The sequence below is a fragment of the Maniola jurtina genome, chromosome 12 (genome assembly GCF_905333055.1).
Source record: "Maniola jurtina chromosome 12, ilManJurt1.1, whole genome shotgun sequence".
NCBI lineage: Eukaryota > Metazoa > Arthropoda > Insecta > Lepidoptera > Nymphalidae > Maniola > Maniola jurtina.
Genome location: NC_060040.1, coordinates 2,510,704 through 2,535,117, shown reverse-complemented (window position 1 = coordinate 2,535,117; position 24,414 = coordinate 2,510,704). Strand labels below are relative to the sequence as shown.

At 39.5% G+C, this 24,414-nt stretch overlaps 4 protein-coding genes across 13 annotated transcripts in view; 2 read left to right on the top strand and 2 right to left on the bottom strand.

The window, feature by feature from the left end:
• The window catches only part of LOC123869986 (myosin-2 heavy chain-like), a 13,282-nt gene extending 10,783 nt beyond the window's left edge, over positions 1 to 2,499 (bottom strand). The window contains exons 1-2 of the mRNA XM_045913127.1: positions 2,471 to 2,499; positions 2,251 to 2,253 (exon numbers count right to left, since the gene is read on the bottom strand). The gene's annotated coding sequence lies outside the window, so the exon portion shown is untranslated. The remainder of the gene's footprint in view (positions 1 to 2,250; positions 2,254 to 2,470) is intronic.
• Positions 662 to 6,695, top strand: LOC123869989 (probable methylthioribulose-1-phosphate dehydratase). The gene is made up of 6 exons (XM_045913134.1): positions 662 to 867; positions 1,654 to 1,748; positions 2,281 to 2,394; positions 2,989 to 3,139; positions 5,383 to 5,585; positions 6,208 to 6,695. Exons 1-6 carry the CDS (start codon positions 850 to 852, stop codon positions 6,308 to 6,310), a joined length of 684 nt encoding a protein of 227 aa, XP_045769090.1. The 5' UTR covers positions 662 to 849; the 3' UTR covers positions 6,311 to 6,695.
• Positions 6,482 to 24,414, bottom strand: LOC123869984. Of its 8 annotated transcripts, none has more exons than XM_045913115.1 (8): positions 24,217 to 24,413; positions 20,350 to 23,925; positions 20,035 to 20,211; positions 19,009 to 19,125; positions 18,782 to 18,892; positions 18,357 to 18,479; positions 17,227 to 17,349; positions 16,008 to 16,394 (listed from the first exon to the last, which is right to left on the bottom strand). In XM_045913115.1, exons 2-8 carry the CDS (start codon positions 23,863 to 23,865, stop codon positions 16,173 to 16,175), a joined length of 4,389 nt encoding a protein of 1,462 aa, XP_045769071.1. In that variant the 5' UTR covers positions 23,866 to 23,925; positions 24,217 to 24,413; the 3' UTR covers positions 16,008 to 16,172. The 8 variants fall into 8 exon arrangements, with proteins under 8 accessions (XP_045769077.1, XP_045769075.1, XP_045769076.1 ...); XM_045913114.1 differs by having other exon boundaries at positions 16,010 to 16,394; positions 20,338 to 23,925; positions 24,207 to 24,412; XM_045913113.1 differs by having other exon boundaries at positions 16,010 to 16,394; positions 20,338 to 23,925; positions 24,217 to 24,412.
• LOC123869988 lies at positions 8,182 to 13,671 on the top strand. 3 transcript variants are annotated; one of them, XM_045913132.1, is made up of 2 exons: positions 8,182 to 10,663; positions 13,644 to 13,671. In XM_045913132.1, exon 1 carries the CDS (start codon positions 8,249 to 8,251, stop codon positions 10,193 to 10,195), a length of 1,947 nt encoding a protein of 648 aa, XP_045769088.1. In that variant the 5' UTR covers positions 8,182 to 8,248; the 3' UTR covers positions 10,196 to 10,663; positions 13,644 to 13,671. The 3 variants fall into 3 exon arrangements, with proteins under 3 accessions (XP_045769088.1, XP_045769086.1, XP_045769087.1); XM_045913130.1 differs by having other exon boundaries at positions 13,619 to 13,660; XM_045913131.1 differs by lacking the exon at positions 13,644 to 13,671 and having other exon boundaries at positions 8,182 to 10,339; positions 10,437 to 11,223.

Here is a 24,414-nt window from a genome sequence, read left to right as displayed (position 1 = left end):
CACAGTTTAGCAGTGCAGTACGCCTGCATCATGAGATGAGACTTGAAGTTCAATCATGAAGTCGTTGCTTTACAGTAAATTAATATAGGTACAATACGCGGTACAATCTCAATTTAGGTACCATCAACAGATCCAGAATCTCCATAAAAGTCTATGCACCGGATCGGCACCTAAAATATAATACCTAATTCTAACTACTAACGTCCTGTTTCAACATCAACAGTTTTGATATAAAAATCGGCTCTGCTTAGTTCTAGTCGACTTTCCATAGACAAATACATGCATAATATCTACATTTACATGATGGTATATACTCTGTAGCGTTGTTTTATATATGTCAATGTCAATTAATGGACTTCTCCTGGATGGTCTGTGTTGATGTTAGCTGGCGGGCGTGCTCTGCCTTTTTGGAGTGTTTTTTTTGTTAAAACTGACTGGAAAGCGCTCTAAGGGGGTGCCGTGCGTATGTCGGCGAGCGCTGGCACAGACGGGGTCCATACTTGTATAGTTTAACTAACTTGTTACAAATAACTACAAACTTGACATTGGCTAATCTTTGTAAAGCCAGACAAGAGAGAAAAAAAAAATGTCAATCAATGGCAACTGGCAGTCAACTGCCACTGTCATTCACAGCTGTCATGTGGTGTTGAACGTCAAAGTATTGGTCTGTGGTCAAAGTTAAGACTTGTTCCTTGTTACTATTCCGTATTTATTTATTTTGTGTTTATTATTAATTTTTAAGGTTATCAGTAAATCATAAACTAATAAACTGAGTAGCGATAACAGTTAACATAGCTATTGTGTTTGCCAAAGAATTATAAGACTTCTAGATTAAGATTTCTAGTCAAAATGACGGAGTTTGGCCCGGTATGTTAAGTTTTAGATTTTTGTTATTTCATTAGTTATTTCATTTTATCAGCTCATATTAGTTACGATACAGCAGAATATAGATTCTGGTAATCACATTAAACTTTTTATAAATATTCAATATACAGTTTCATGCAAATTGCACACCTATGTACCTTAGCTAGTTTATTAGGTAGGTACGGTTGTTCGAATTTTGGTGAACTTTATACTGTAGCGATGTGTACTTCCACCACACGATATGATGTCTGATTGATATTCGTGTGACGATGCAAGCCAAACTTATAATATATTATTTTCGTATTGGAAGTCTATCAGATAGATATTTACTTAATATACAAAATCAATCAGCCGCTAGGTCTACAAAGTTTGTAGACCTAGCGGCTTAATCTGTTAGTTCATAGTAATAATATGTCAGTCAGTCTACATAAATGGAAAAGCCAATGGACGAACTGAATGACTGATCTATCAACGCATAGCTCAAACTACTGGACTGATTCGGCTGAAATTTGGCATGCAGATTGCAGATAGATGGTATTATGATGTAGACATCCTCCAAGAAAGGATTTTTGTAAATTCAATCCTCAAAAAGATAAAACAGGGGTTTGAAATTTGTGTAGTCCAGGCAATGAAGCAGCAGACATAAGCCAGTTCTTTTATACTTAAGTATAGAAAATTGAATTAGGTCTGGTAAGTGATAGGTGATGTTGTCTACTAATAGTTAAAATTCTGTGTATACATGACCATGTAAGATAAGATCTAATAAGTTTTCTTCCTGATATGTTTCAGGAGCATCCAAGAAACCTAATACCGGAGCTATGCAATCAGTTTTACCACTTGGGATGGGTCACGGGGACAGGCGGGGGGATTTCTATCAAGGAAGGGTAAGTTATCTCTTTATTAGTATAAGTAGTAACTAGTATCACATAATCCCTTAATCTATTTATTCACTCCTTTCACTCTTTCTCTACTTACTCATAATAATACACTTAATATACACTCATGCATCCAAAAATATATCCAAGGATAAACCTATAGCTCCATTACATTTAATTTTTTTTCCTTCGTCTTCTCTGCTTATATCGCCACCACAATAACATTCTCTTACTTAATATTATATACTTATGGGATCAGAAATATGATATATTCAAGGATAAACTTATAGCTTATATTTACTTTTTTCTTTTCTTTGTCTTCTCTGCTAATATCTCCACCACAATAACATTCTATTGTGAAAATAAATTATTGTAAATCTAAAATAAGAGCATAATTTTGTTCAAAACCTTTGTTTGAATGACATTTCTTTAGGTTATAGGCCCAGCACGCCGTTCTCTTTACATAACAATAATAATCAGGAAATCTGATAAATTCACTCCCAGAATATACATACTTAGAGAAGCATTTCATTTTTTTCAGCAACAAAATCTACATTGCACCATCTGGGGTCCAAAAAGAGAGAATGAAGCCAGATGATTTGTTTGTGCAGAATATAAATGATGAGGATTTGGAACTGCCACTGCCAGAAAAGAAGTAATTATTATTATTTAATATGTTCATTTTGATATTTTTGATGTCCAGGATTGTTGTTTTACTTTTCTTGGTATACACAAGTGTAAATTAAAAAATTACAACACCTCTGACAAGTGAAGGTTACAGTAACTAGAAAAGAGCTGACAACTTTTAAACGGCTGGACCAATTTTCATGAATCATAGCTAAGAACACTCTCAATCAAGCCAGCTTTCAAACAAAAAAAAACTAAATTAAAATCGGTTAATTATTTTAGGAGCTACGATGCCACAGACAGATACACACGTCAAACTTATGAGACCCTTCTTCTTGGGTTGGGGGTTAAAAAGAGAAGCTTTCATCATCATTATCAACAACTCATCGCCGACTAACTACTGAGTAGGTCTCTGGGTCTCCCATAAAGATAAGCTTAGATTCTAATCATTGTTTTTTTTTGTGAGTTTTTTTTTTTTATACTGGCTTCTAGTTGAGAACTTCTAGCACTCAGCTGCAATCAGACCTGCTGGCAAGTGATAGTGCAGCCTAAGATGGCACACGCTTGCCTAGAAGATGATTATTCACTCTAAACTCTCTAAAACTAGTATATAAATTTTCAGGTTAAAGAAAAGTCAGTGCACACCGCTATTCATGTTAGCATATAGAGAAAGGAATGCAGGTGCAGTCATACACACACACTCCCCACATGCTGTGAGGTGCACTTTACTTTATGATAAGGAGTTTGTTATCACACACCAGGAAATGATCAAGGTAATAGATTAGTCAGTAAGGATCACGGTAGTCAAAAAAATAACTAAAAAGCTCAATCAAGCAAGTAAATCAAAATACTTTTGTGTGGGGGCGCCTTAGGTTTAGCACAGTTAACAACACTTAGGCCGAAATCTATAAAGCGCACTTTGACTTTGCTCTGACTTAAGATTGAGTTAAAACGAGACAGATTTATGTGAGAGATATAGCTCTGTCTCGTTTTAACTCTGTCTTAAGTCTAAGCAAAGGCAGAGCGCGCTCTATAGATCTCACCCTTAGGGAACTTCAAACAAAACGTCAAAGTCAACGCCAGTGGCAGGCGTCATTTGTTACTACATTTGACGCCTTATTTTTCTTTGATTTTTCGTCACCATAGCCTTCACACTAATATTATAAAGGCGAAAGTTTGTGTGTATGTGTGTGTGTGTGTGTGTGTGTATATGTTTGTTACTCCTTCACGCAAAACCTAGACGAATTAGGCTGAAATTTGGAATGGAGATAGATTATACCCTGGATTAGCACATGGGCTACTTTTTGTCCCAGAAAATCAACGAGTTCCCACGGGATTTTTTAAAAACCTATATCCACGCGAACGAAGTCGTAAGCATCAGCTGGTATTTGATATATCGTTCATGATCAAACCGCGAGTTCCTTCACTCTAGTTCACTCTGGGTTTTAAATCTTAATTTTACGTAAATATCACCATTACATCATTAGTTTACAAAATCTACAATTAACAATCAAAAAATATACAATTGTAGTAAGTGTACCCAATTTAAATAAAAGATTTGATTCTGATATTTTTGACCCACTACATCTAAACTTATTTCCAAGCAAAACTGCTTAGTGTAAGGTTATTTTTAAAAAAAGTTGATTTGAATTGTCAACAATAATATAAAATTATTAATTTATCTAATGCAGGTAGTTTGATAAAATCGATATTTGGCTCATTCGATGTCATACAATCTGTTGCTAGGAGGCCAACAAGATTGAACTTGCATAAATACGGGTGTTTTGAAGGTTTTAGTTCAGTCTCCTTCTGAGATTCGGAGCGATATCGCATATTTTCGGTATTTGGATTGTGAACTGAATAATTAGATGTTGTGATAGCAATCACGCTCTAATTAAATAATTTATTTTGGCATTAGTTTTTTTAGATTAAAACTCTCGGATAACCTCTACACATTGAACCTGGTGTTTTTTGTGTTGGTAATGAGAGGACATTCCAATAATTCGATAAAAATATTTAAATAATACCTGCTTTTCTGAGTGACGCCAATAATTCAGAAGCGGGACGTGTCTCACGTTGTCTTAATTTCGCTTTGGTATCTTTTTGTAAACAACCCACATTTGATTAAAATTTTTATTGAGTTTGATTTGGTGATTAAAATTTTTAGTTTTTTTTCAAGAATTTAGTCTTTTGTGAAGTGGAAAGTAACTTGCAGTAAGTAATTCAGATTTCGTGTACATCAAATGAGAGCATGGTCGTTTGGATTTATTTTTGATTGATTATTAAAAATGAGAGTTCGGCTGTTCAAGAATAGGTTTTGATGACATGACTAAGGGCAGGAACGCCCATGATTTGACGGAGGGCAGGATAGCCCATGATTTGGATTTGACTTAGGGCAGGGAAGCCCGCGACTGACATGACAAGATTGATTAGAAACACGAGGGCGTGTTAAATTCAGGACGGCCGAACTGTAAGGTTATTTTTAAAAAAAGTTGATTTGAATTGTCAACAATAATATAAAATTATTAATTTATCTAATGCAGGTAGTTTGATAAAATCGATATTTGGCTCATTCGATGTCATACAATCTGTTGCTAGGAGGCCAACAAGATTGAACTTGCATAAATACGGGTGTTTTGAAGGTTTTAGTTCAGTCTCCTTCTGAGATTCGGAGCGATATCGCATATTTTCGGTATTTGGATTGTGAACTGAATAATTAGATGTTGTGATAGCAATCACGCTCTAATTAAATAATTTATTTTGGCATTAGTTTTTTTAGATTAAAACTCTCGGATAACCTCTACACATTGAACCTGGTGTTTTTTGTGTTGGTAATGAGAGGACATTCCAATAATTCGATAAAAATATTTAAATAATACCTGCTTTTCTGAGTGACGCCAATATTAGATTGTATCCAAAGAGCATCATTTTCAGTTTGCTCCTCCTGAAAAATTTTGTTTCATCCAATTACACAGTTTTGTTCACCAACTCTTCACTTGTGGTTTGAAATTTCCAGGGTATCAAAGATGCCTCCCTCGGCCGCTACCTCAGATACGACGAGAAACTAATAGTTCCTATAATAGAAAACACACCTTTTGAAAAGGACCTCGCGGGCAGTCTGGCTGAGGCCCTACAAGCATACCCGGGAACTAGTGCAGTGCTGGTTAGAAGGCACGGTGTATATGTGTGGGGAGATAGTTGGCAACAGGCGAAAACTATGTGAGTACAAAAATGTTAACAGCTACATATTGTATTTAAAGACATTGGGGACTAAAAATGCCTAAGATGGTGATTGTTAGAACTACCATCTAGAGAGACAGAAAAATTTCTAGGCTGATGCACTCAAATTGCTGAAATCGTTTCTTAAAGGAGGAAAGGGATATAACTCCAGATCGGCAAAGCTAAAACTTACTGTACATATTTTAAAAAGTCAAGATTCGTAGGTTTGTGCGTGTGACATGACTATCTAGAGATCGCAGCGGGGTTCATCCTTTACATAAAATGACATGATTTTGTTTAACAAAATAAGCCAATTATGAGTATTATCTGTTATAGCCTAGTTTTTATTTGACTAAATATTATATTAAAGCGCTTTCCCACTATAATTAGACGCAACGTATATCAGCGCAATGGAGTAAAGCGAGTGTACTACCTCTTTTATTTTTATGGCGCGCGCGTTACATTCCACGCGTCCATTCCTGTGTTTTGTGTTCAGTATACCAATTTCAAGTTTCAACCATATGTCAAAATGCATAAAGTTGAATTTAACTTGTTATCAGAACGACTCGTCCTATCTTTGTCTGTATGCATTGGCCCTAAAGAGTGTCTCCCTAATTTTCAGGACGGAATGCTACGACTACCTATTCGAAATGGCGGTAGAAATGAAGAAATTAGGACTCGATCCCGCTTACAATCCTGAAACTACGCCGAACGGAAATAATTAAGACGAAAAAACAACCGGAAAAAGTTGCCATAAAAACATTACCTTATTATGTAGTCAGGTGAAATTTAAATATCGTTTATATCCTAAGAACTAGCTCAGACGGCCGATTTTTGTCTAATACTAATTTTTTCTTTGAGAAGCGATGTGCTGTTTTTGTGCCGAATCAAAGCTCACTGTCGATTATACAACACACTGCTCGTGTGACGTACACAGGGTTTCGAGTCTACACCCTAGGGTGGCTGTTTTAGGGCGCATAAACGGAATAAGTCATCGCGAAACCTTACGTTCAGTGTGACAAGGTCTTTATACTTGAATAAGCTAAAGTGAATATATTTTTATACAAAGTAATATTTTTTTAAACGTTTAAATAAAAAACTCATAGATAATCTGATTTTTATTCAAATAAAACTTTTTAAATACAAGCGTCATTGCGTATAAGTTCAGCAAAAATACTCTTCGAAATAACATTCATACATGCAGTTTCGTCTTTTGACTCCAAATCCTTATTACATTTTAATGTACGCCTGTTAATACCGTGCATACTTGATGCACCATTTTTGGTTATTAACTCTTTTATTTCTTCCAACTCCGCTTTCGATAAAAGATTTGTATTAGAGAAATCTTCGTCCAAACTGGGGGTTTCCCTTTTCGCCATCTCATACAAAGATTTCAAGTCCAAAAATCTGTTATTTTTCTTAGCGTAAATAGCTTGCTTCTTTTTCAAAACTCTCTTCAATTCGTCTAAATAAGGTTTGTTCTCTGCTATTTTCTCGTCGAGTATTTCGATTTCTTTTTCATTCAATTTCTCTAAGTCGTCATCGGTTATATGAAACTTGTGTTTTATTGTTGACGGCAAAACAGTAACCGTTTTCTCTGAAAATGATTAAAAATATTAGTGTTTACCGTACTTTCGGTATCTTCTACCAAAGTTTACTATGAAAGTTTGTGAAATACTTATTAATTAAACTTCACGAGTTTTGATGTATTCTGACATATAGCATAGTTGGGGTCTGAAGGTGCTGGAATGGCCTCCCTGGCGTAATGGTAAGCGCTGTGGTCTTATTAGTGGGAGGTCCCGGGTTCGATTCCCGGCAGGGGTTTGAAATTTTATAATTTCTAAACTGGTCTGGTCTGGTGGAAGGCTTCGGCCGTGGCACCGTGACGTGACGTGCTACGATGTCGTGCAGAGACCAAAGGAGTATGGGTAGGTTAGCCCGCTTCCATCTTCATCACTTACCACCAGGTGAGATTGCAGTCAAGGGCTAACTTGACCAGACAGCGCAACGTAGGCAGACCCAACTAAGGGGATTCAGGCGGCGCAAGAAGAAGTCCGTACTAGAGAATTATGTCCAGCTGTGAAGTATATTGGGTGACGACAAGAGATATTACCTCCATCTGTACAATTTGTTGGTTTCACTGAAAAGTAAGCTCGCATCTTCTGAACTGGCTTTGCAAAATCCAGTTCATCCTTCGACAGAATGCTTTCAAAAATGTCGTACTCTATGCAGACAATTTTCTCCTCCAATTTTCTAAGCTCGACGTTGTTTTTGGAAAATTTCGAAAATTTCTCAGCGATCACCTTTATGCGAGGCACTTCGGATATGTAGATGTTTTTGCTGTCTATAGTTTTCGGGATGGGTACATCTGCTGCAACAAATATGTGTCTGAGGAAAAAGAACCTCAAGTTGTAAGTTTTTTTTTTATATAGGTACCATATAGTTGTAACAATAAAGATAAAAAGGAAGAAAAAGTGGACAAGGAAGCACTTATATAAGAGATCTCTACCAGTGATCCTTGGCAGTGCAGTAAAGGGAGTAGAATAGGTACAGCAAATATTCTAAAGTAATAAGATTATAATAACCACTACGGTACCACTCCCAACACCGAGCAGTGTCCAAGTAACCCTTTCCCGTGTTCCCCCAGCCTACTCCTAAACCAAATGTCCTATCATAAAAGTCCCTCAATTAATCCTAAACTCCCGCACACTCCACACTCACTTACACACAGAGACACACACAAACACTACTCAGATAACACACAAACTTTTAAAAAACAAATGGCGGATCTTAAAACTAATTTCGGTCTCCTGGTGGGTAGCGGCTCAGTGCCCAAATCCCACCCTGGCACCCAGGCGACGTCTACCGACGGCGCCCAGGGCCCAGGCTGCCCCACCGTATCAGGAGGGGGCAAAGACCCGCAAACCATCGGTTCGACAATGATGAAAACAACGACCTCGGCTACTAACATGGACATGTCCTCCCTTGCCGAAGCGATCCCTGTGCCTGCCAGCGCAAGCACATGGACGCTTGTGGCCCCCAAGCAAAGACGGAAAAACAAGGGGAACAGGACAGACAGACGGACACGAAAACAAACGGACACACAGGCAGACGAACAGACGGACAAATTGAAAAACAGACCGACGGACGGTAGGGAAAACGGAGGCGGGAAGCGAAAGGAACCCGACTGCCCAAGCGCGGACGCCAGCCACTTGGCCGGAGGAAGCAAAGGTGGAAGCGAGGGACGACCCCCACTAAGTGGCGGCCGGCCTTCTGCGGACACTGGCGCAACCCCTGGCTGTTCCGCAGGCGAACAGGCGAGCGGGCAGGTATCGGCCCCCGATCGCAACCCTAATGCCTCGGGGAAGTCGAGCACCACCACTGTCGGGGCTGGGCAAACCGCAGTCGAGGACAGGGGGAACGATGGTGGTCACACTGACCCCGACGGGAACCCAACCCAGGCGCGGGGCGCAACGGGCCCTGGCGGTTCCAACACCGCTCGACCCCCAACTACAACAACAACAAAAACAACATCCAACAAACCAACAGATAAAACAGACGCAACAAAGACCTTGAACCCACCTAAAGCGAGGGCACGCCCGCGCTTTAGGAAGCGGAACAGGGGACAGACAAAAGACAGACAGGACCCCGGGACGTCATCGAGTCAGACGAACAAGAAAAGAGACAGACTTGACGACACGATTTCACCCAGGGGGGAACACAAACGCGCACGGACTGACGACAGACACACCCGAGATGCGAAGGGCTCCTATGCCACAGCAGCCCAATCGCATCTGAGCGTCGCTGTAACCACCACCCCCAGAGTTGACCTTACCCAAGATGAGGCGAATGCCATTCAGGCCCAGATACAGAAGGCGATTTTCGCGGCCTGTATCGAGCCTCTGGCACCAGGCCAAACCCGATACGCCCCGGCGTTTGAGGGTAAGGCCTTCCTCAGCGAGGGTGTACTAAAAATGTGGTGCCACGATGACCAAGCCTGTAACTGGCTCATAAACGTGGTGCCAAAACTCACATCACCCAGGAGCGGAACAGGGCTCACTGTGATAAAACAGACCGAAATCCCAGTCAGGTTTAGGTCGGGACTTTATGTCCCTGACTACGACGGGGAGATAGGCCAGCTACACCAGGTCCTATCTCACCAAAACCCATGGTACGGAGTGTCGCAGTGGACCCTGTTCAGCTACCGTAGAACAACCAGCAGCCCTCCTGGGGTGTTCCTAATATTAGGAATCCCCAATGTAGAGCTGCCAACGATTCTGGCGCGCGGCAGGAAGGTCGCCTATTCCACGGGCTCCATCTACATCAGGTTCTTCACGAGTGAAGGACTGAGTGATGTACCGCCCGGGCATGACTCAGCGCCTGAAACTCGAGAGGAGCCTGATGCGGATCGGGACATGGATGTGGATGGACCAACCGGCCAGCTCCCAGTGACACCTGAGCCTTCCGTGAGTGCTGTCCTAGACAATATCGAGGAAGTGCTGGCGGACTCCCGGATCAATACGAAATCACGGGAGAGGAAGGCAACACACAACGCTTCAGACGCAACAGCCCCCGCCGAACAACCACCGGCGCAGAGGGCGACAAAATAAAAATCATCCAGACCAACCTCCAGCACAAACATCTCGCCACGGCCACGCTACGAAGGCAGCTGGAGGTTGAACCCGAGACCATCGCACTGATCCAGGAGCCGTGGGTCAGGGGTAAAACCATATGCGGTTTCGGAAGCTGCAATGGTAAGATCTTTTCACATTGCAATGACGAAGCACCAAGAACATGCATTTACATTCCGCGCTGCATTACAGCGTCACTACTAACACAATACTGTTCCAGAGATCTGACAGCAGTAAAAATAAAAAATGGAATACAACAGGGCGTGGGACTACCACCAAGACCAGTGGTCCTAGTCTCACTCTACATGCCCATAGAAGACCGAATACCAACAAAAGAACTGGTGGACCTCACAACACATTGTGAGGACAACGACATAGATCTAATTATCTCTGTCGATAGCAACGCACATCACAACCTGTGGGGATGCACAGCCAACAACAAAAGAGGTGAGAATCTCATGGACTTTCTACTAACAACCAACCTAACAATTACTAACAAGGGCACTGAACCGACTTTCGTGTCGAGTAGGTACCAAACCATAATCGATCTAACCTTAGCGTCAACCAGAGCTGCAGACCAAGTAACGAACTGGCATGTCAGCGACGAGCCTTCGCTCTCCGACCACAGGCGGATATGCTATGAGCTAGATCTGATGATAACCCAACACGCACCAAAGAGAAATCCAAGGAAAACTAACAGACTAAAATACAAAACCTTGCTAACGCATCAGATAGGTACAAACAAACCTAACGACATCGACGATATCGACAACCTCGAACAAAACGTAAACAAACTAACGGAGTGCATTAAGACAAGTTATGAACAAGCTTGTCCTCTGAAGAAAATCAACACAAATCGACTGCCAAAAAACAGCTGGTGGGGCCCAGATCTGGAAAGAATGAGGAAAAACCTCAGACATCTTTTCAACAGAGCAAAAAACACCAGACAAGAACAAGATTGGGACAACTACAAGGAAGCCCAATACAAATACAACAAACGCGTCAGAGAAAAAGACAAAACCGCGTGGCAAAAGTTTTGTACAAGCATAGAGTCGAACGACACTGCAGCCCGCATACGTAAGATTCTAGCAGACGACAACACCCGCACACTCGGCTCGCTGAGGAAAGCTGACGGAACATACACGAAGGATGACAAAGAAATAAGCGAAACGCTCATTGAAACGCATTTCCCTGGCTGTAGAATAGTAGACTCAGCAGACTGGGAACACAACCTAGGACACCATCCCACAGATGAGGATTGGGATCTTGCTAACAACACAGTCACGCGAGATAGAATCAGCTGGGCTATTGACACCTTTCACCCTTTTAAATCAGGGGGGACCGACAAAATTTTCCCTGCACTTTTACAATGGGGAAAACTTCAACTGACACCATGGCTGGAAATAATATATAAGGCCTGTATAGCATACAAATATATCCCAACAGCCTGGAGAGAAGTAAAGGTAGTCTTTCTACCAAAACCTGGAAAGAGTGACTACACTTTACCAAAGTCCTTCAGGCCTATCAGCCTTACATCATTTCTACTAAAAACACTAGAGAGACTGGTTGATCGGTATCTCAGGGATGGAACCCTAAGACATGTACCCCTACACTCACACCAACATGCTTACAGCACTGGCAAATCAACGGAAACCGCTCTGCATTCCGTTGTTGGCAAAATTGAACATGATCTAGAAAACAAACTATCAACACTGGGTGTCTTCATTGATATTGAAGGAGCTTTCGACAAGACAACCTTTAATAGCATAGACAGGGCCTTGGGACGATACGGGGCGCCAAGAACTATACGCAGCTGGATAAGAGCATTATTAGAACTAAGAATCATACAACTAGATATCAACGGAGTCACAAAAGGCATAGTAGCGAGAGGCTGCCCTCAAGGAGGTGTCCTATCACCAATCTTGTGGAACCTTGTAGTTGACGACTTGATAAACAAACTAAACACAAGCGGATTTTACACCATTGGTTATGCTGATGATCTCACCATCTTAATCAGTGGAAAACTAGAGAACACATTATATGAAGTCATGCAACGGGCATTGCGCGTAATCGAAAGATGGTGCAATGAAAATGAACTCACCGTAAATCCAAAGAAAACAGAGATGATTCTGTTTACCAACAAAAGGAAAATAGAGCTAACCAAACCACCAACTCTGTTCAACACAAGCCTCAAACTGTCAACTGAGGTAAAATACCTTGGTGTGACTCTGGACAGCAAGCTCAGCTGGAAAAGGCATACAGAAGATAAAATTAATAAATCGCTTACGATACTAAACCAATGTAAACGCATGCTGGGGAAAAAATGGGGGCTTAAACCAAAGATAATAAAGTGGTTATACCTAGCGGTAGTAAGAAGCTCATTAACATACGCCGCTTTGATATGGTGGCCGAGAACTCTTCTTACGACCGCCCAGCAAGAACTACAGAAATTTCAACGACAAGCATGCCTCGCCATTACAGGCTGCATGAGTACCACACCAACAACAGCACTTGAAATCATACTGGGGATCCCGCCCCTACACTTACAAATCAGAGAAGAAGCAACGCTCGCAGCCTTGAGACTGAAAACCTCAGGTCTATGGAAAGAACAGAACACAAGGCACACTAAAATTCTAGTGCAAAGCATAACAAAAGAACCACGCCTGGAGTGGAAATGTGACAGAACCAGGAAACAACACATACTGGACAAACCATACAAAATATATCCAGAGATAAACATAGATACGAAGTCAACACGGGATGCAATAGAAGTGTACACCGATGGATCCAAAACAAAAACTGGCACAGGAGCAGGGGCCTACTGCCAAGAACTAAACATGAAAATAAGTCACGCACTCGGTAAGGACAACTCTGTCTTCCAAGCAGAGTGTGTAGGCATTACAACCGCAGCCATAGCAATGGCAAATCGACAGGTAAAAAACTTTAAGATTAACATTAACTCAGATAGCCAAGCTGTTCTCAAAGCTTTGGCTAAATTCTGGACAACCTCCGAACTCATACAAGACTGCCATAAGGCTCTGGAAACACTCGCCATGTCGAATGATATCACCCTACGGTGGGTCAAAGGACATGATGGGGACCAGGGAAACGAGGCAGCGGACGCATTAGCACGCAAGGCCACGACGCTGAAGGTGACAGGGCCTCAGCCTATTGTACCCATACCCTTCAGTGAGTATAAAACTTGGTTGCATGAACTAACACTTAAGGAGCATTCCCAATTATGGGCAAACGCAACTGACTGCAGGCAAGCCAAAGAGGCTTTCCCTAACATAGATATACGACAAACTAACAAACTACTCCGCCTGGACAAAGGTAAACTTAGGAAGGTGGTGGGACTCATAACAGGGCATAGCCCACTAAACAAACACCTTTTCGTTATAGGTGTTACCGACAGTCCTCTGTGCAGGGCCTGCATGGAGGTCGATGAGACGCCGACACACGTGCTCCTGGAGTGCATGGTCGTGGCAGAACAACGAGAACGCCATTTGGGTTCCCCAACCTCACTCCATGAAGTCCTCGGCAACCTGGGCGGTCTACTTGGCTTCTGGAGCGAGCTTGGATGGCTGGAGTGAAGACTTCGGCGGGGAGGGGCAACGCACGCACAACAGACGGAAACGTTTAAGTGCGGAAACCAGCCCAGAGAGAAGAAGAAGAAGAAGAAGAAGATTATAATAACGTCCGAATGCTTTCTATCCCTTCATCAGGCTGGACTCACTTGATCACGTGACCCGAGATATATAACTACAGTGACGAGAGCCGCAAGCTTATGTGATAGAAAAGAAGGTTTAGCAAGAAACAGTTAAAAATTATTTTGCTATAATCCGCCAACAGAAAAAATCTGTATGGTCAAACATGCAGTTACAAGCTAAGCACCGCTTACCTCCCCTAACTTATGTGAGTGGTGGTGGCAGTGCTTGCTTGGGAACTTGGCTTTATTGCTTGGTTGGGGAGGTAAGCGGTGCTTAGCTTGTAACTGCATGTTTGACCATACAGATTTTTTCTGTTGGCGGATTATAGCAAAATAATTTTTAACTGTTTCTTGCTAAACATGAACTTCCGCAAAGTAACGCCTGATTCTATCCAATAGAAAAGAAGGTGTTTAATAAACTTTAATACAGTAGTGCTGTGCGATCTCAATTGCATTGTATTGCCCTAAGATGTGGATCTCCCTTCTGACGTTCTTGTTTCCACTTTACTGCCAATTATAACTTAAGTAAATACTTCCTATTTTTGAATTACCTTTCTTTTCAGCTCCCAATATCTGTTCGAGATCGACAGTGTTGTCCACATTTTGCCATTGAGAATCATCAATCGTTTCCTCATAAGACTGGGAAAGTGGCTTCGTGTTCGTACTCTGTGAGCTGCAAAGAGCCTTTTGCAGTTCTTTCAGATTCTTTATCGTGTCAGGGAAGACGAGAGGATCGAAATCGTATTGCTGTTTAATTAGATCCTTAAACTGAAAAAAAAAAACAATAACTAACCGAGGTCGGCGCCTCCCAGCAGGCCATACCAAAGTCATTAAATAAGTCTCCAAATCAAGCCAGCTGGAAATCCGCAATCGAAATTCCACGAACATGTACGAAGCGATTTACATCCTCTTTTCTAAATTGAGTTGAAGGATCTGGAACTCCCTTCTGGCATCCGTTTGCCCGTCCACTTTTAAAATAGACCTTGAAGTAATGAGTGAATGGGCAACTTCTACGCAAGTGTGATCCATACCATCGTACAAGATGTAAAACTATTTGTACTTTTTAATTTGCATGGTGGCCGGTTATTATTAGCGTCAATAGAAATACACACTCTATGAAAATGTCAACTCTACTTATTAGATACGGTTCATGACAGACAGATAGACGGGCGGACAGCGGAGGTTTAGGAATAGGGCCCCTTTGGGTACAGAACTCTGAAAATATAACTCGATGAGAGCACTTGCGCCTCTATGAGTTTCAGCCATATTGGCCGTGTGGCGACTATGACCTAACCCTTCTCATTCTAAGTCTGAGATCTTTAGAGCGCACTTTGACTTTGCACCGTTAAAACGAGACAGCGTTATACCGCTAGCATAAATCTGTCTCGTTTTAACTGAAACTTAAGTCTAAGCAAAGTAAAAGTGCGCTCTATAGATTTCAACCTGAGAGGAGACCTGGTGCTTATTGGGCGGACAGTGGGTTGATCATAAAGATGGTAATGACTCACATGAAGATCTAAACTATGATTATCCACAGATTGTTCCGCGTCCTTTAAATTCGGTTTAATATAACAAGACCTGTCTGCCACAGTTTTATCTTTAAAAGGATTTCTCTTGTTCTTTGGAGGCAATACTTCTTCTATGATTAAATCATTTCGGGCTCTAATTTTGGATTGTTCATCCGCATTTTTACTAACACGGCTGTAATACATGCGCTGGTTACGGTTCATTTTGACGTTAACGAGTCATAATAATTAAAGTTTATGTTTCACATCGTTTTATTTTGTAAATAAAATATAAATTGTCCCAAAAATCGCTTGAGTCGTTATCATTTTGACACATTTGAAAGATTTCTATCATTCACCCATAAACCAGAAAAGAAGACAAAGAAGAACGTAAAATCTTTTTTCAAGCTGTAAAAAGGTTGAATCTATTACTCTATGGTTGAATCCCAATATAATAAATCAAGAAGTTGAAGAAGCCCAGCCTGGCAGCAGCCAGCAGTTATATCAGAGATACTTATAATTGCCGAACTAGCTTTTTGCTGCACTCAAATAATGTTCTAACATTGCTACCGTACATTATTCCCTTTTGCCACTTCAAAGATAAGTTGGTGGTAAAAAATGAAACAACGAAGGTGATTACAAAAGTATTTTAATTTGTACAATTTGCCTGACTATATTTTTTTACAATAAAGAATACAATTTCAGATCAAAAGCATGTGAAACTTCTAGATATGTATGTAGATTATTGTAACTCTTCAACAAAGTTCAGCCGATGATATCGTGATCGCTTTTCTCTGGGACAGTAGACGATAGTAGCGGCTGGACGGTGGTAAGATGGTTGTTGGGAGATGGTCAGGGTGCGTATGGTGAGGACCAGTTTCTCACAGTGTGGAAGACAAGTCAGAACCGCCATACATCGCGTGGGACTGAGGATCTTCTGAACTGGACGACCATCCACTTGTAGCTGAAAGGAGTTTTTAATTGATGACAAGTTAGCCCTTAACTGTGGTCTCATCTGGTGGTATGTGATGATAGCGGGCTAACTTGAAAGGGCAGTGGCAGTTTTAATTAAACCCAAACCGCTAAATCACTTGGTTGATCTCACCTGGTGGTAAGATTCGTATTCTAATGATAGCAGGCAACATTTTTTTTTATTTTATTTAAATAAAGAATATTAGCCATGTTAAATGACTAATATTCCCCTTTCCTCTCCAACTAAGCGTCAGGCTTGTGCTAGGAGTAGGTACGACAATAGTGCAACGGGCGGGGTTTGAACCGTCGACCTTTCGGTTTTCAGTCCACTCCTTTACCAGTTGAGCTATTGAGGCTCTAATTGGTAAGGGAACGGCAGTTATATTAAGCCCATACCCCATCGGTTTCTGCGCGGCATCGTACCGGAGAACATTGCTAAGTGGTAGGTTTTGCTGGCTCACACGAAACCTACCAGGCCAGTCCAGAGACAATTTAAAAATCCTAAATACCCAATCGTCCCTGCGGAAATTGCACTCAGTTCTTTCCACTTTGAGACCACCACTTGACTCCTCGCTGGTCTATAGTAACTTCAGCTGCGAATCATGGGGCCTCGAGTTCGAATATCGGGTCAGGCCAAAAAGTTACTGGATTTGAATGGATATTGAAAAGGTTCTCCCTTTCATAGTCTGCCTGGCATACAGAATGCACTAGTGTTTGCGCCCATTTTTGCTTTGTAAATTATATCTGCGTTGTTGGCTAGTCTTGTCTGTATCTAGATATTGGCCGCCGTAGCTGAAATTCAGTCTGGAAGAACTTTTTTTCACCTCATATCCCTGAACGTCTTCCACCTGTCGCGGCATCTTCCACCTCAACAGCACGGTGTGATCTGAGACTCTTCGCAAACCCAAGAATCTGGCTTTTAAATCTTCAGAGGCGCTCTTTACTGACTGTATCAAAATATGGCATGTGTATAAGGAGAAAATTACTAATGAGAAGAGATTGCGGTTAAATAATATGTTTTTCTTTACGGTAAAGTTGCCTTCAAACTACGGAAACTGTTCAATATTTCAATGATGGTAATGATTTCAAAATAGGGTGAGCGATATATATTTATATATTAGGTATATTATATTTCCGTGGGTAGTATGAGGGCAACTTAAGCTGTAGGCATTGTGAAAGAAATAAGCGGGAAAAATAGAGATGTTAGGTGACTAGCTTGCAATAATGCTATCGCAAGTCTACCTACCTATATCTCTCAATACTCTGATAATTCGCTACATTCCCATTTGATGACATGTTCGTACAAAAATGATAGCCTAGTGATTAAGTAGGAGCACAAGGAGGCCAAAAGCTTTGCTCATTGGTCAAGACTTCTGCCTCCTATTGGAGGGGTCCCGGGTTCAATTCCGGCACGAACCTTTAACTTTTCAGAGCTTCGAGTATGTGCGTATTAAGCAATTAAATATGCCCTAATAAGCCCTTGAGTACAGACACGAAGGAAGCAATTAGTCAATTGAAACGCGACAAGCAGAAAGAATGCGGTGCAATAGCCGTCTTCAACGACATGAAGACTTTGGCTTCGCCGGCCACGCAGGAGCTGCTACGTCAAATTACTATGTAAGTATAGATAACACCAGGAGAAGCTGTGATAGCCTAGTGGTTAGAACGCCCGGCTCCTAATCGCAAGTCGGGGATTTGATCCCGGGCATGCACTTCTAACTTTTTAGTTAAGTGCGTTTTAGACAATTAAATACCACTTGCTTTAACGGTGAAGGAAAACATCGTGAGGAAACCTGAATGCCTGAGAGTTCTCCATGATGTTCTTGAAGATGAGTAAAGTCGTCTAATCCGCATTTTGGCAAGTAAAAGTATTCTCATTCTGCGAGAAGACCCGTGCATATTAGTGGGCCGATGATGGGTTGGGACTTGAGTTGAAAAAGGATTTCGAGCTTACTTTAATTTTAGGCACTTGAAGTTTTTCTGGTATTCTGCTAAACGGTTTGGTCAGCTCCGATTTGCACACAGTGCGCGTCAGCAGAAGCTCCACTAATTTCGTCATATCCATATTAATTTCTTCCTATAAATAGTTATAGAATTAGGTATATATGTTTATATTGTTAATATTCATATTATGAATGCAAAAGTGTGTCTGTCTGTCTGTTATGGTTACCTTTTTTTGATGCAACCACCACAACGGTTTTGATTCAATTCAACTCCGAGATAGCTTGCACCCTGAAGACAAATAGGGCACTTTTTATCCTACAAAAACAAGGGGTTCCTACATAAAAACAAGTTCACGCAGACGAAGTTGTGGGCAAATAAGTAGGTACCTAAGTATATTAGGTTACCTATAGGTACGTATTTTAAGTATGGCCTTACCACTTCTGTTCCAATATCGCTGTTCGTTTCTTTATCCACTAACAGCGTCTGCTTACGTGTCTGTGAGGAAGCCTCGCGAGTATCATGTTTTAATTCTAAATCCATTTTACTCTGTAATGATATAATGGTGCCTATACAGTTTTATACAAATCTCAGAACTAAACATTTAATGTCGTTCTACTTTAAATTTTAAACTATAGGTAGGTACTTATTATTGCTGGTAGTACCTTTGGTTTAAAATCAGTTTTCTCCTCAGTCATACCATTAAGATCTGGTTTCAGATATGTTTTCAACTGTAGCAACGGCGAATTAAGTAACTTACTGACTTCAGTTTGCAGTTTTGTCTAAAAATATCGAAAATAGATAATATCATGAAACATGAACGTTAAAGCGAGCACTAGAAAAATAGCTACTTACATGCCAGATTTAAGTAGCTATTTTTCTAGAAAATATCCCCGAAAGAATTATTTACCGGATGCGAATAAAATTGCCGAATATTTTTTTAAACATTTTTATCATCGTAGGGAAGATTTCCTGATTTAATCAATCATCAATTATAACAGCATGCGGAACTCCACTGTTAAATCAGGTCATCCCTAAAGAGCGCCACCACACCCTATTATCCTTAGCCTCCCTCATCCAGCCACTTCGCGCCACCCCCTTTATATCGTCAGCTGGGTTTTTATTCTAAGATCGTCACTCCATCGTGCTGGAGCGCGCCTCACTACGCTCGTCAGTACGCGGTCTCCACTCTACAACTTTTCGCTATCCGCCCTACGACAAGCATGACCTGCCCACTCCCTCTTCAGCCTGCTGATGGCTTGAGCTATGTCAGTGAACTTGGTTCTTCTATGGATTTCCTCATTTTGGATCTTATGCTTCAGGGAAACGCTTAACATAGCCTTCTTTATAGCTCGCTTAGCGATTTTGAATTTGTGGGATAGACCGACTGTATCTAAGGCTAAAATCTATAAAGCACAACTTGGCGTTAATGAGCATAAATCTGTCTCGGACAGATTTACCTGTGCTCTAAACTTTCAGTTTAAACTGAGACTTATGTCCGAGCAAGTCAAAGTACGCTATATAAATTGCAGCCTTAATGTCCACGATTTGATTGTTTATTCGTGGACATTGAGGCTGCAATTTATATAGCGTACTTTGACTTGCTCGGACATAAGTCTCAGTTTAAACTGAAAGTTTAGAGCACAGGTAAATCTGTCCGAGACACCTGAGCCGATAAAATTTTAAATTACCAAAACCGCATATCCTTGTGTTTCATTGGTTTCAATAGATGTTGACTGCACGGCACGCGTGATGTTCAACTCTAATTCGGGAATGGTACAAATTCCCTTATGTGTAACTGGCGCATGGTTTATGTATAAATTCTTTTGCAGTACCGACCAAGGCATACAACTGCCACAGTAGATGTCCTAAAAAATATGATTATATATTTAATATATTTTGAACTGAAATCACATGTACAATAACACATGATAATTTTTTACACTATTGGTAACACTAGAGATGTAAGATGCTATAAAAAAAACTTAATATACCTCTGTACTAACTGTTTGCGAATATTCGTTTTCCTCTTTGAATTTTAACCTCTGTTGCTCTGCCACCAAATCATTAGACGTACTTATAGACTTCGTAATATATTTATGGTTCAAAATATGTTTGCCATGGTGCCTATAATTTTCTTTTATATGGTCACTTATAAAATCAATTATTTTATTTTCTGAATATCTTGATAGTTTCTTGACTCTTGATCTTGCAACATTCCTTTTCCTTCTTATATTGTTTGCGATAACATGCGACTTTTTCATAAGTTTAGTGTACATTTTGTTATCACCTTTACTAAAATTATCATTTTGATCATTATTTAAATTATTATCTACACTATCAAGTAAAGTTGTTGTGTTATTGATGATCTCTCTAATTTTGTCATCATCTGAATTTGTTATTATACCTGGTTCTTTATAGTTTTCGATGTACTCGGGTTGATCAATCAACTTAGTTTCATGTATACTGAAAAGTGATTTGCCAGTCGTCACATCATAAAAACTTGTTGTTGCATCATTTTTAGTGAAATTATCATGTGGCATTCCATTTTTTGAGCAAATTTCAACTAGTGCTTTGCGACTTTGCAATATATCTTTTTGTATTTGCAGTATAGATTTCTCGAAACTTAAAATTCTACTGCAAAAAAGATCCATATCGCTATTTGTTTTACCTTTTAAGGTTCGATGACCATTTGGAATTTGAATGCTGCTTAGTAACTTAACTTCATTGTTATTCGCTTCAATGTTTCTTTGATCATAATTATTCATTTCATTAATAGTATTGTCTACACAAATGGCTGGAGACTTTTTCGGAAATATGAAGCTTGTTGATGGTGCCTCAATATTGTTGACATATTTTTTCGCATTCGTATTGCAACTTATCGTATTATATTCCATGATATCATCGCAATGTTTTTGAACGGTATCAATGTTAGAAAAATAGAATTCTGATAGTAAATTTTTATTGCTTGGTTGCTTGCAAGCAATATCGAAGTTACTGTTAACTGATTTTAGATGACAGATTTTGATATTGTGAGGAGATAACAGTTTTTTATTCGATTTCGTGATGTTGACTTTCAAAATTGACTTACTCGGCAAAAGCTTCTTCACATTAGGCAAACTTGACTGCGATCGAAATTGTCTGTTGGAAAGTATCTTGGCTTCAAACATGGAAGGTGTTAACAGCTTTCCCTTTTTTAATGGATAAAAATAATCTGTTGAAATGTTATTGTTACTAAAATCTTTAAGTGTTTTAACCTCATTGTCAATTAGTTTATTTTTAAAACTAGGTTTACTATTATCATTAATTTCTTTATTTTCAAAACAATATGGCAGCCCTTTACAAGATATACAATCGCAGATGTCACAACCGCAATGATTTACAGCTCTGGTAGTTAGCATCTTATCACTTTCGACGTCCACAGTTTTACAACACAACTGGCATTCACAAGATTGACATTTACATATAGTAAATGATTTAGCAGATAAATTAGAAAAAGCAAGCGGAATGCCTTCGTATGAATTTTTAACTCTGCTTCCATATCTTTGATTATCTTCACAAATGATGCACTCACAGTCTATACAGTGGCAGTTATCTCTAGACTTGTTGAAGCCAGTGTTCGAATAATTATTCGAAAATGTAAACATAGCGATCGTGTCACAGTTTTCAATTTTAACAGAACACTTTCTACTAAAACTATTATCTTCTACTGATGTTAGACGAATGTCGTAATCACGCATAATTCTGTCAATTGGTTTTCTCACGATTCTGTTATGCGTATCGCATCTACAGTCGCTATCAAATTGACAGGAATTATTTGCACATGTATCACAATTACAATTACTATGTGATGCCATATCAGTTGATGCTTCGCGCATTAAATTTGAAGCCATAGCGCCATAATTGTGTGTGCAGTGTACGCATTCACATGGTTCGCATTGGCACAGGCTTTGCTGAAAATTCCCTTGCACAGGGGCTACTATTACTGGACGTAGTGTTTGAAAATTTAAGTCGGTGCAATCTGCGCATTGGCAAGGCTCACAGTCACAGGACTTTGTATAACTTTTACTGAATTTTACACATTCACAAGGCTCACAATCACAGGTTCCTGTTTCCATTTTATTTTTATTCACGCCTCGGCAATCTTTTCTATCACAACGATAACAAGCGCATCCAGAATGAGGTGATTGTACACAATCATCCTGAGGATTGTAACTATCACGCTGATTATTTTGTATATTGTTGTGTTTAGTATCTTCACAACCACAAGATTTTACTTTCGATACGTCGTACGTAGCAGAGTAACCAGGTATACATTCGCAAATTTTGCAACTACAAGCTTTATATATTTCCTTCAATTTTGCCAGAATATCTGGTTTTGTAATTTCATTTGCATTTATTGAATTGATAGGTTTGTGCGATGACAAGGAATCTTTGTAGGCTTCATATGGCAAATCCATTACCTGAGCACTTAATGTAGCAGTAGGGTCATCGGATTCCATCTTCTCTCCTTTTCGAGTGTAAGTCGTAGCCACACTGTAATTTCGAGTGACATATGATTCTTTGAATGACTCCCTTTTTTTCACTTCGTCTTTAATAAATGTCGTATTTTTATAACTAAACTCCGTATGTTCGCAAAGGTCAACTTTAGATATTCCAGTTTTAATATGTTGTTTCAGAGTATTTTCTTCAATTATTTTTTTGGCTATCTCACAATAATCTTTAGGCGTATCACCTCTCTTTGATTTCGCGCAAAAACTTTTACTATCAGATTTTTCATATGAGAAATCAATTTCATTTTGTTTATCTTTGTCCTCGTAGCTATTATCACTTTTTTTAGTTATCTTACAACAAGCTTTGGTATCATTTGTTTTATTTAAATGGTCACATTTAATATAAGTGATTACTGGGTCTTTTTGCTTATCTTTCGTAACAACTTTTTTAATTTTATCATGACAGCTTTCATCTTTAGATTTTTTGTTTACATAATCATGTTTGATGTTAGCACTTAGCGCATCTTTTTGTTCATCTTTTTTATTAACTGTTCCGGTTAACTCTAAATTAGTTTTGTCATCTGACTTTTCACGCGTCATATCATCATGTTTGATTGTAGCACTTGGCATATCTTTTTGCGTATATTTTTTAACATCCTTTCTAGTTAACTCTGGATATATTATGTCATCTGATTTTTTATTTGGCAAATCACATTTAGTGTCAGTATTTAGTGTATGTCTTTGGCCGTCTACTTTTTCCACTTTGTTAGTTACTTCACGATTACATTCTTCATCCGATTTTTTACTTGTATCATTTTTACGAGAAAGCTTATTTTCACAATCGGGGCACGTACATAATACATGGCCTTTTTCATATCTTATTTTAAAGCAATCAATTGAATCGCACTGAGGGCACGAACATGAAGATTCGGCTTTATAAACCTTTTCGCTTTTTGTATCGTACATTGGTTTTTGAGATGTTTGAATCTTTGAAATTTCCTCGTGGACGTCTAGCGTTTGTGACGTCATTCTTTCTTTTCATAGTCTGCCGTTGGCTGTTCCCTGCTACAACTCGCAGATTTTGCAAACCTGCAAAAAATCACTTTAGAATTTTAAGCTTCAGATTACCTCGATATTTTATCGTGTTAATAACAATTGAGTTCTAAACATTTTATTTTTGTAAGTATGGTACAGGGACTGAGCATAATAAGTTACTTTACACCTAAGTTACTTTACATTACAATACCTATTGTACTTTCTAAAATATAACTATTTACTTTTATATCTATATTTTATTATTATCTACTTATATTATGAGTAAAACTTAGTAACTAAGTAGGTATATGATATTACTTTAATTAATACGATACGAGTACGTACGATTTAGAACGATAATTTTACTTTACATATTTGGGAGTATTATTTTTATTTTGTGGCTTGTTGTAGAATTTATAGGTATCTATTAATTTTAAGATTTTTTTGAAGATTGAAGATTTTTTGTATTTTATATCAAAGTCATTGTCATAATCAAATTTTTCTTCTGGCAGTCAAAAACATGACATCTTTATTTCAAACAAC

Coding starts and splice junctions, on each gene's coding strand:
- LOC123869989 (XM_045913134.1), top strand. Junction 2,395..2,988: donor CTGCCACTGCCAGAAAAGAA/GTAATTATTATT, acceptor ATAAATTTTCAG/GTTAAAGAAAAGTCAGTGCA. Junction 3,140..5,382: donor CACACCAGGAAATGATCAAG/GTAATAGATTAG, acceptor TGAAATTTCCAG/GGTATCAAAGATGCCTCCCT.
- LOC123869984 (XM_045913121.1), bottom strand. CDS start 23,865: ATGACGTCACAAACGCTAGACGTCCACGAGGAAATTTCAAAGATTCAA. Junction 20,212..20,337: donor CGCAAACAGTTAGTACAGAG/GTATATTAAGTT, acceptor CATATTTTTTAG/GACATCTACTGTGGCAGTTG. Junction 7,954..14,476: donor ATTGGGAGCTGAAAAGAAAG/GTAATTCAAAAA, acceptor TTGTTGCAGCAG/ATGTACCCATCCCGAAAACT.
- LOC123869988 (XM_045913132.1), top strand. CDS start 8,249: ATGTCCTATCATAAAAGTCCCTCAATTAATCCTAAACTCCCGCACACT.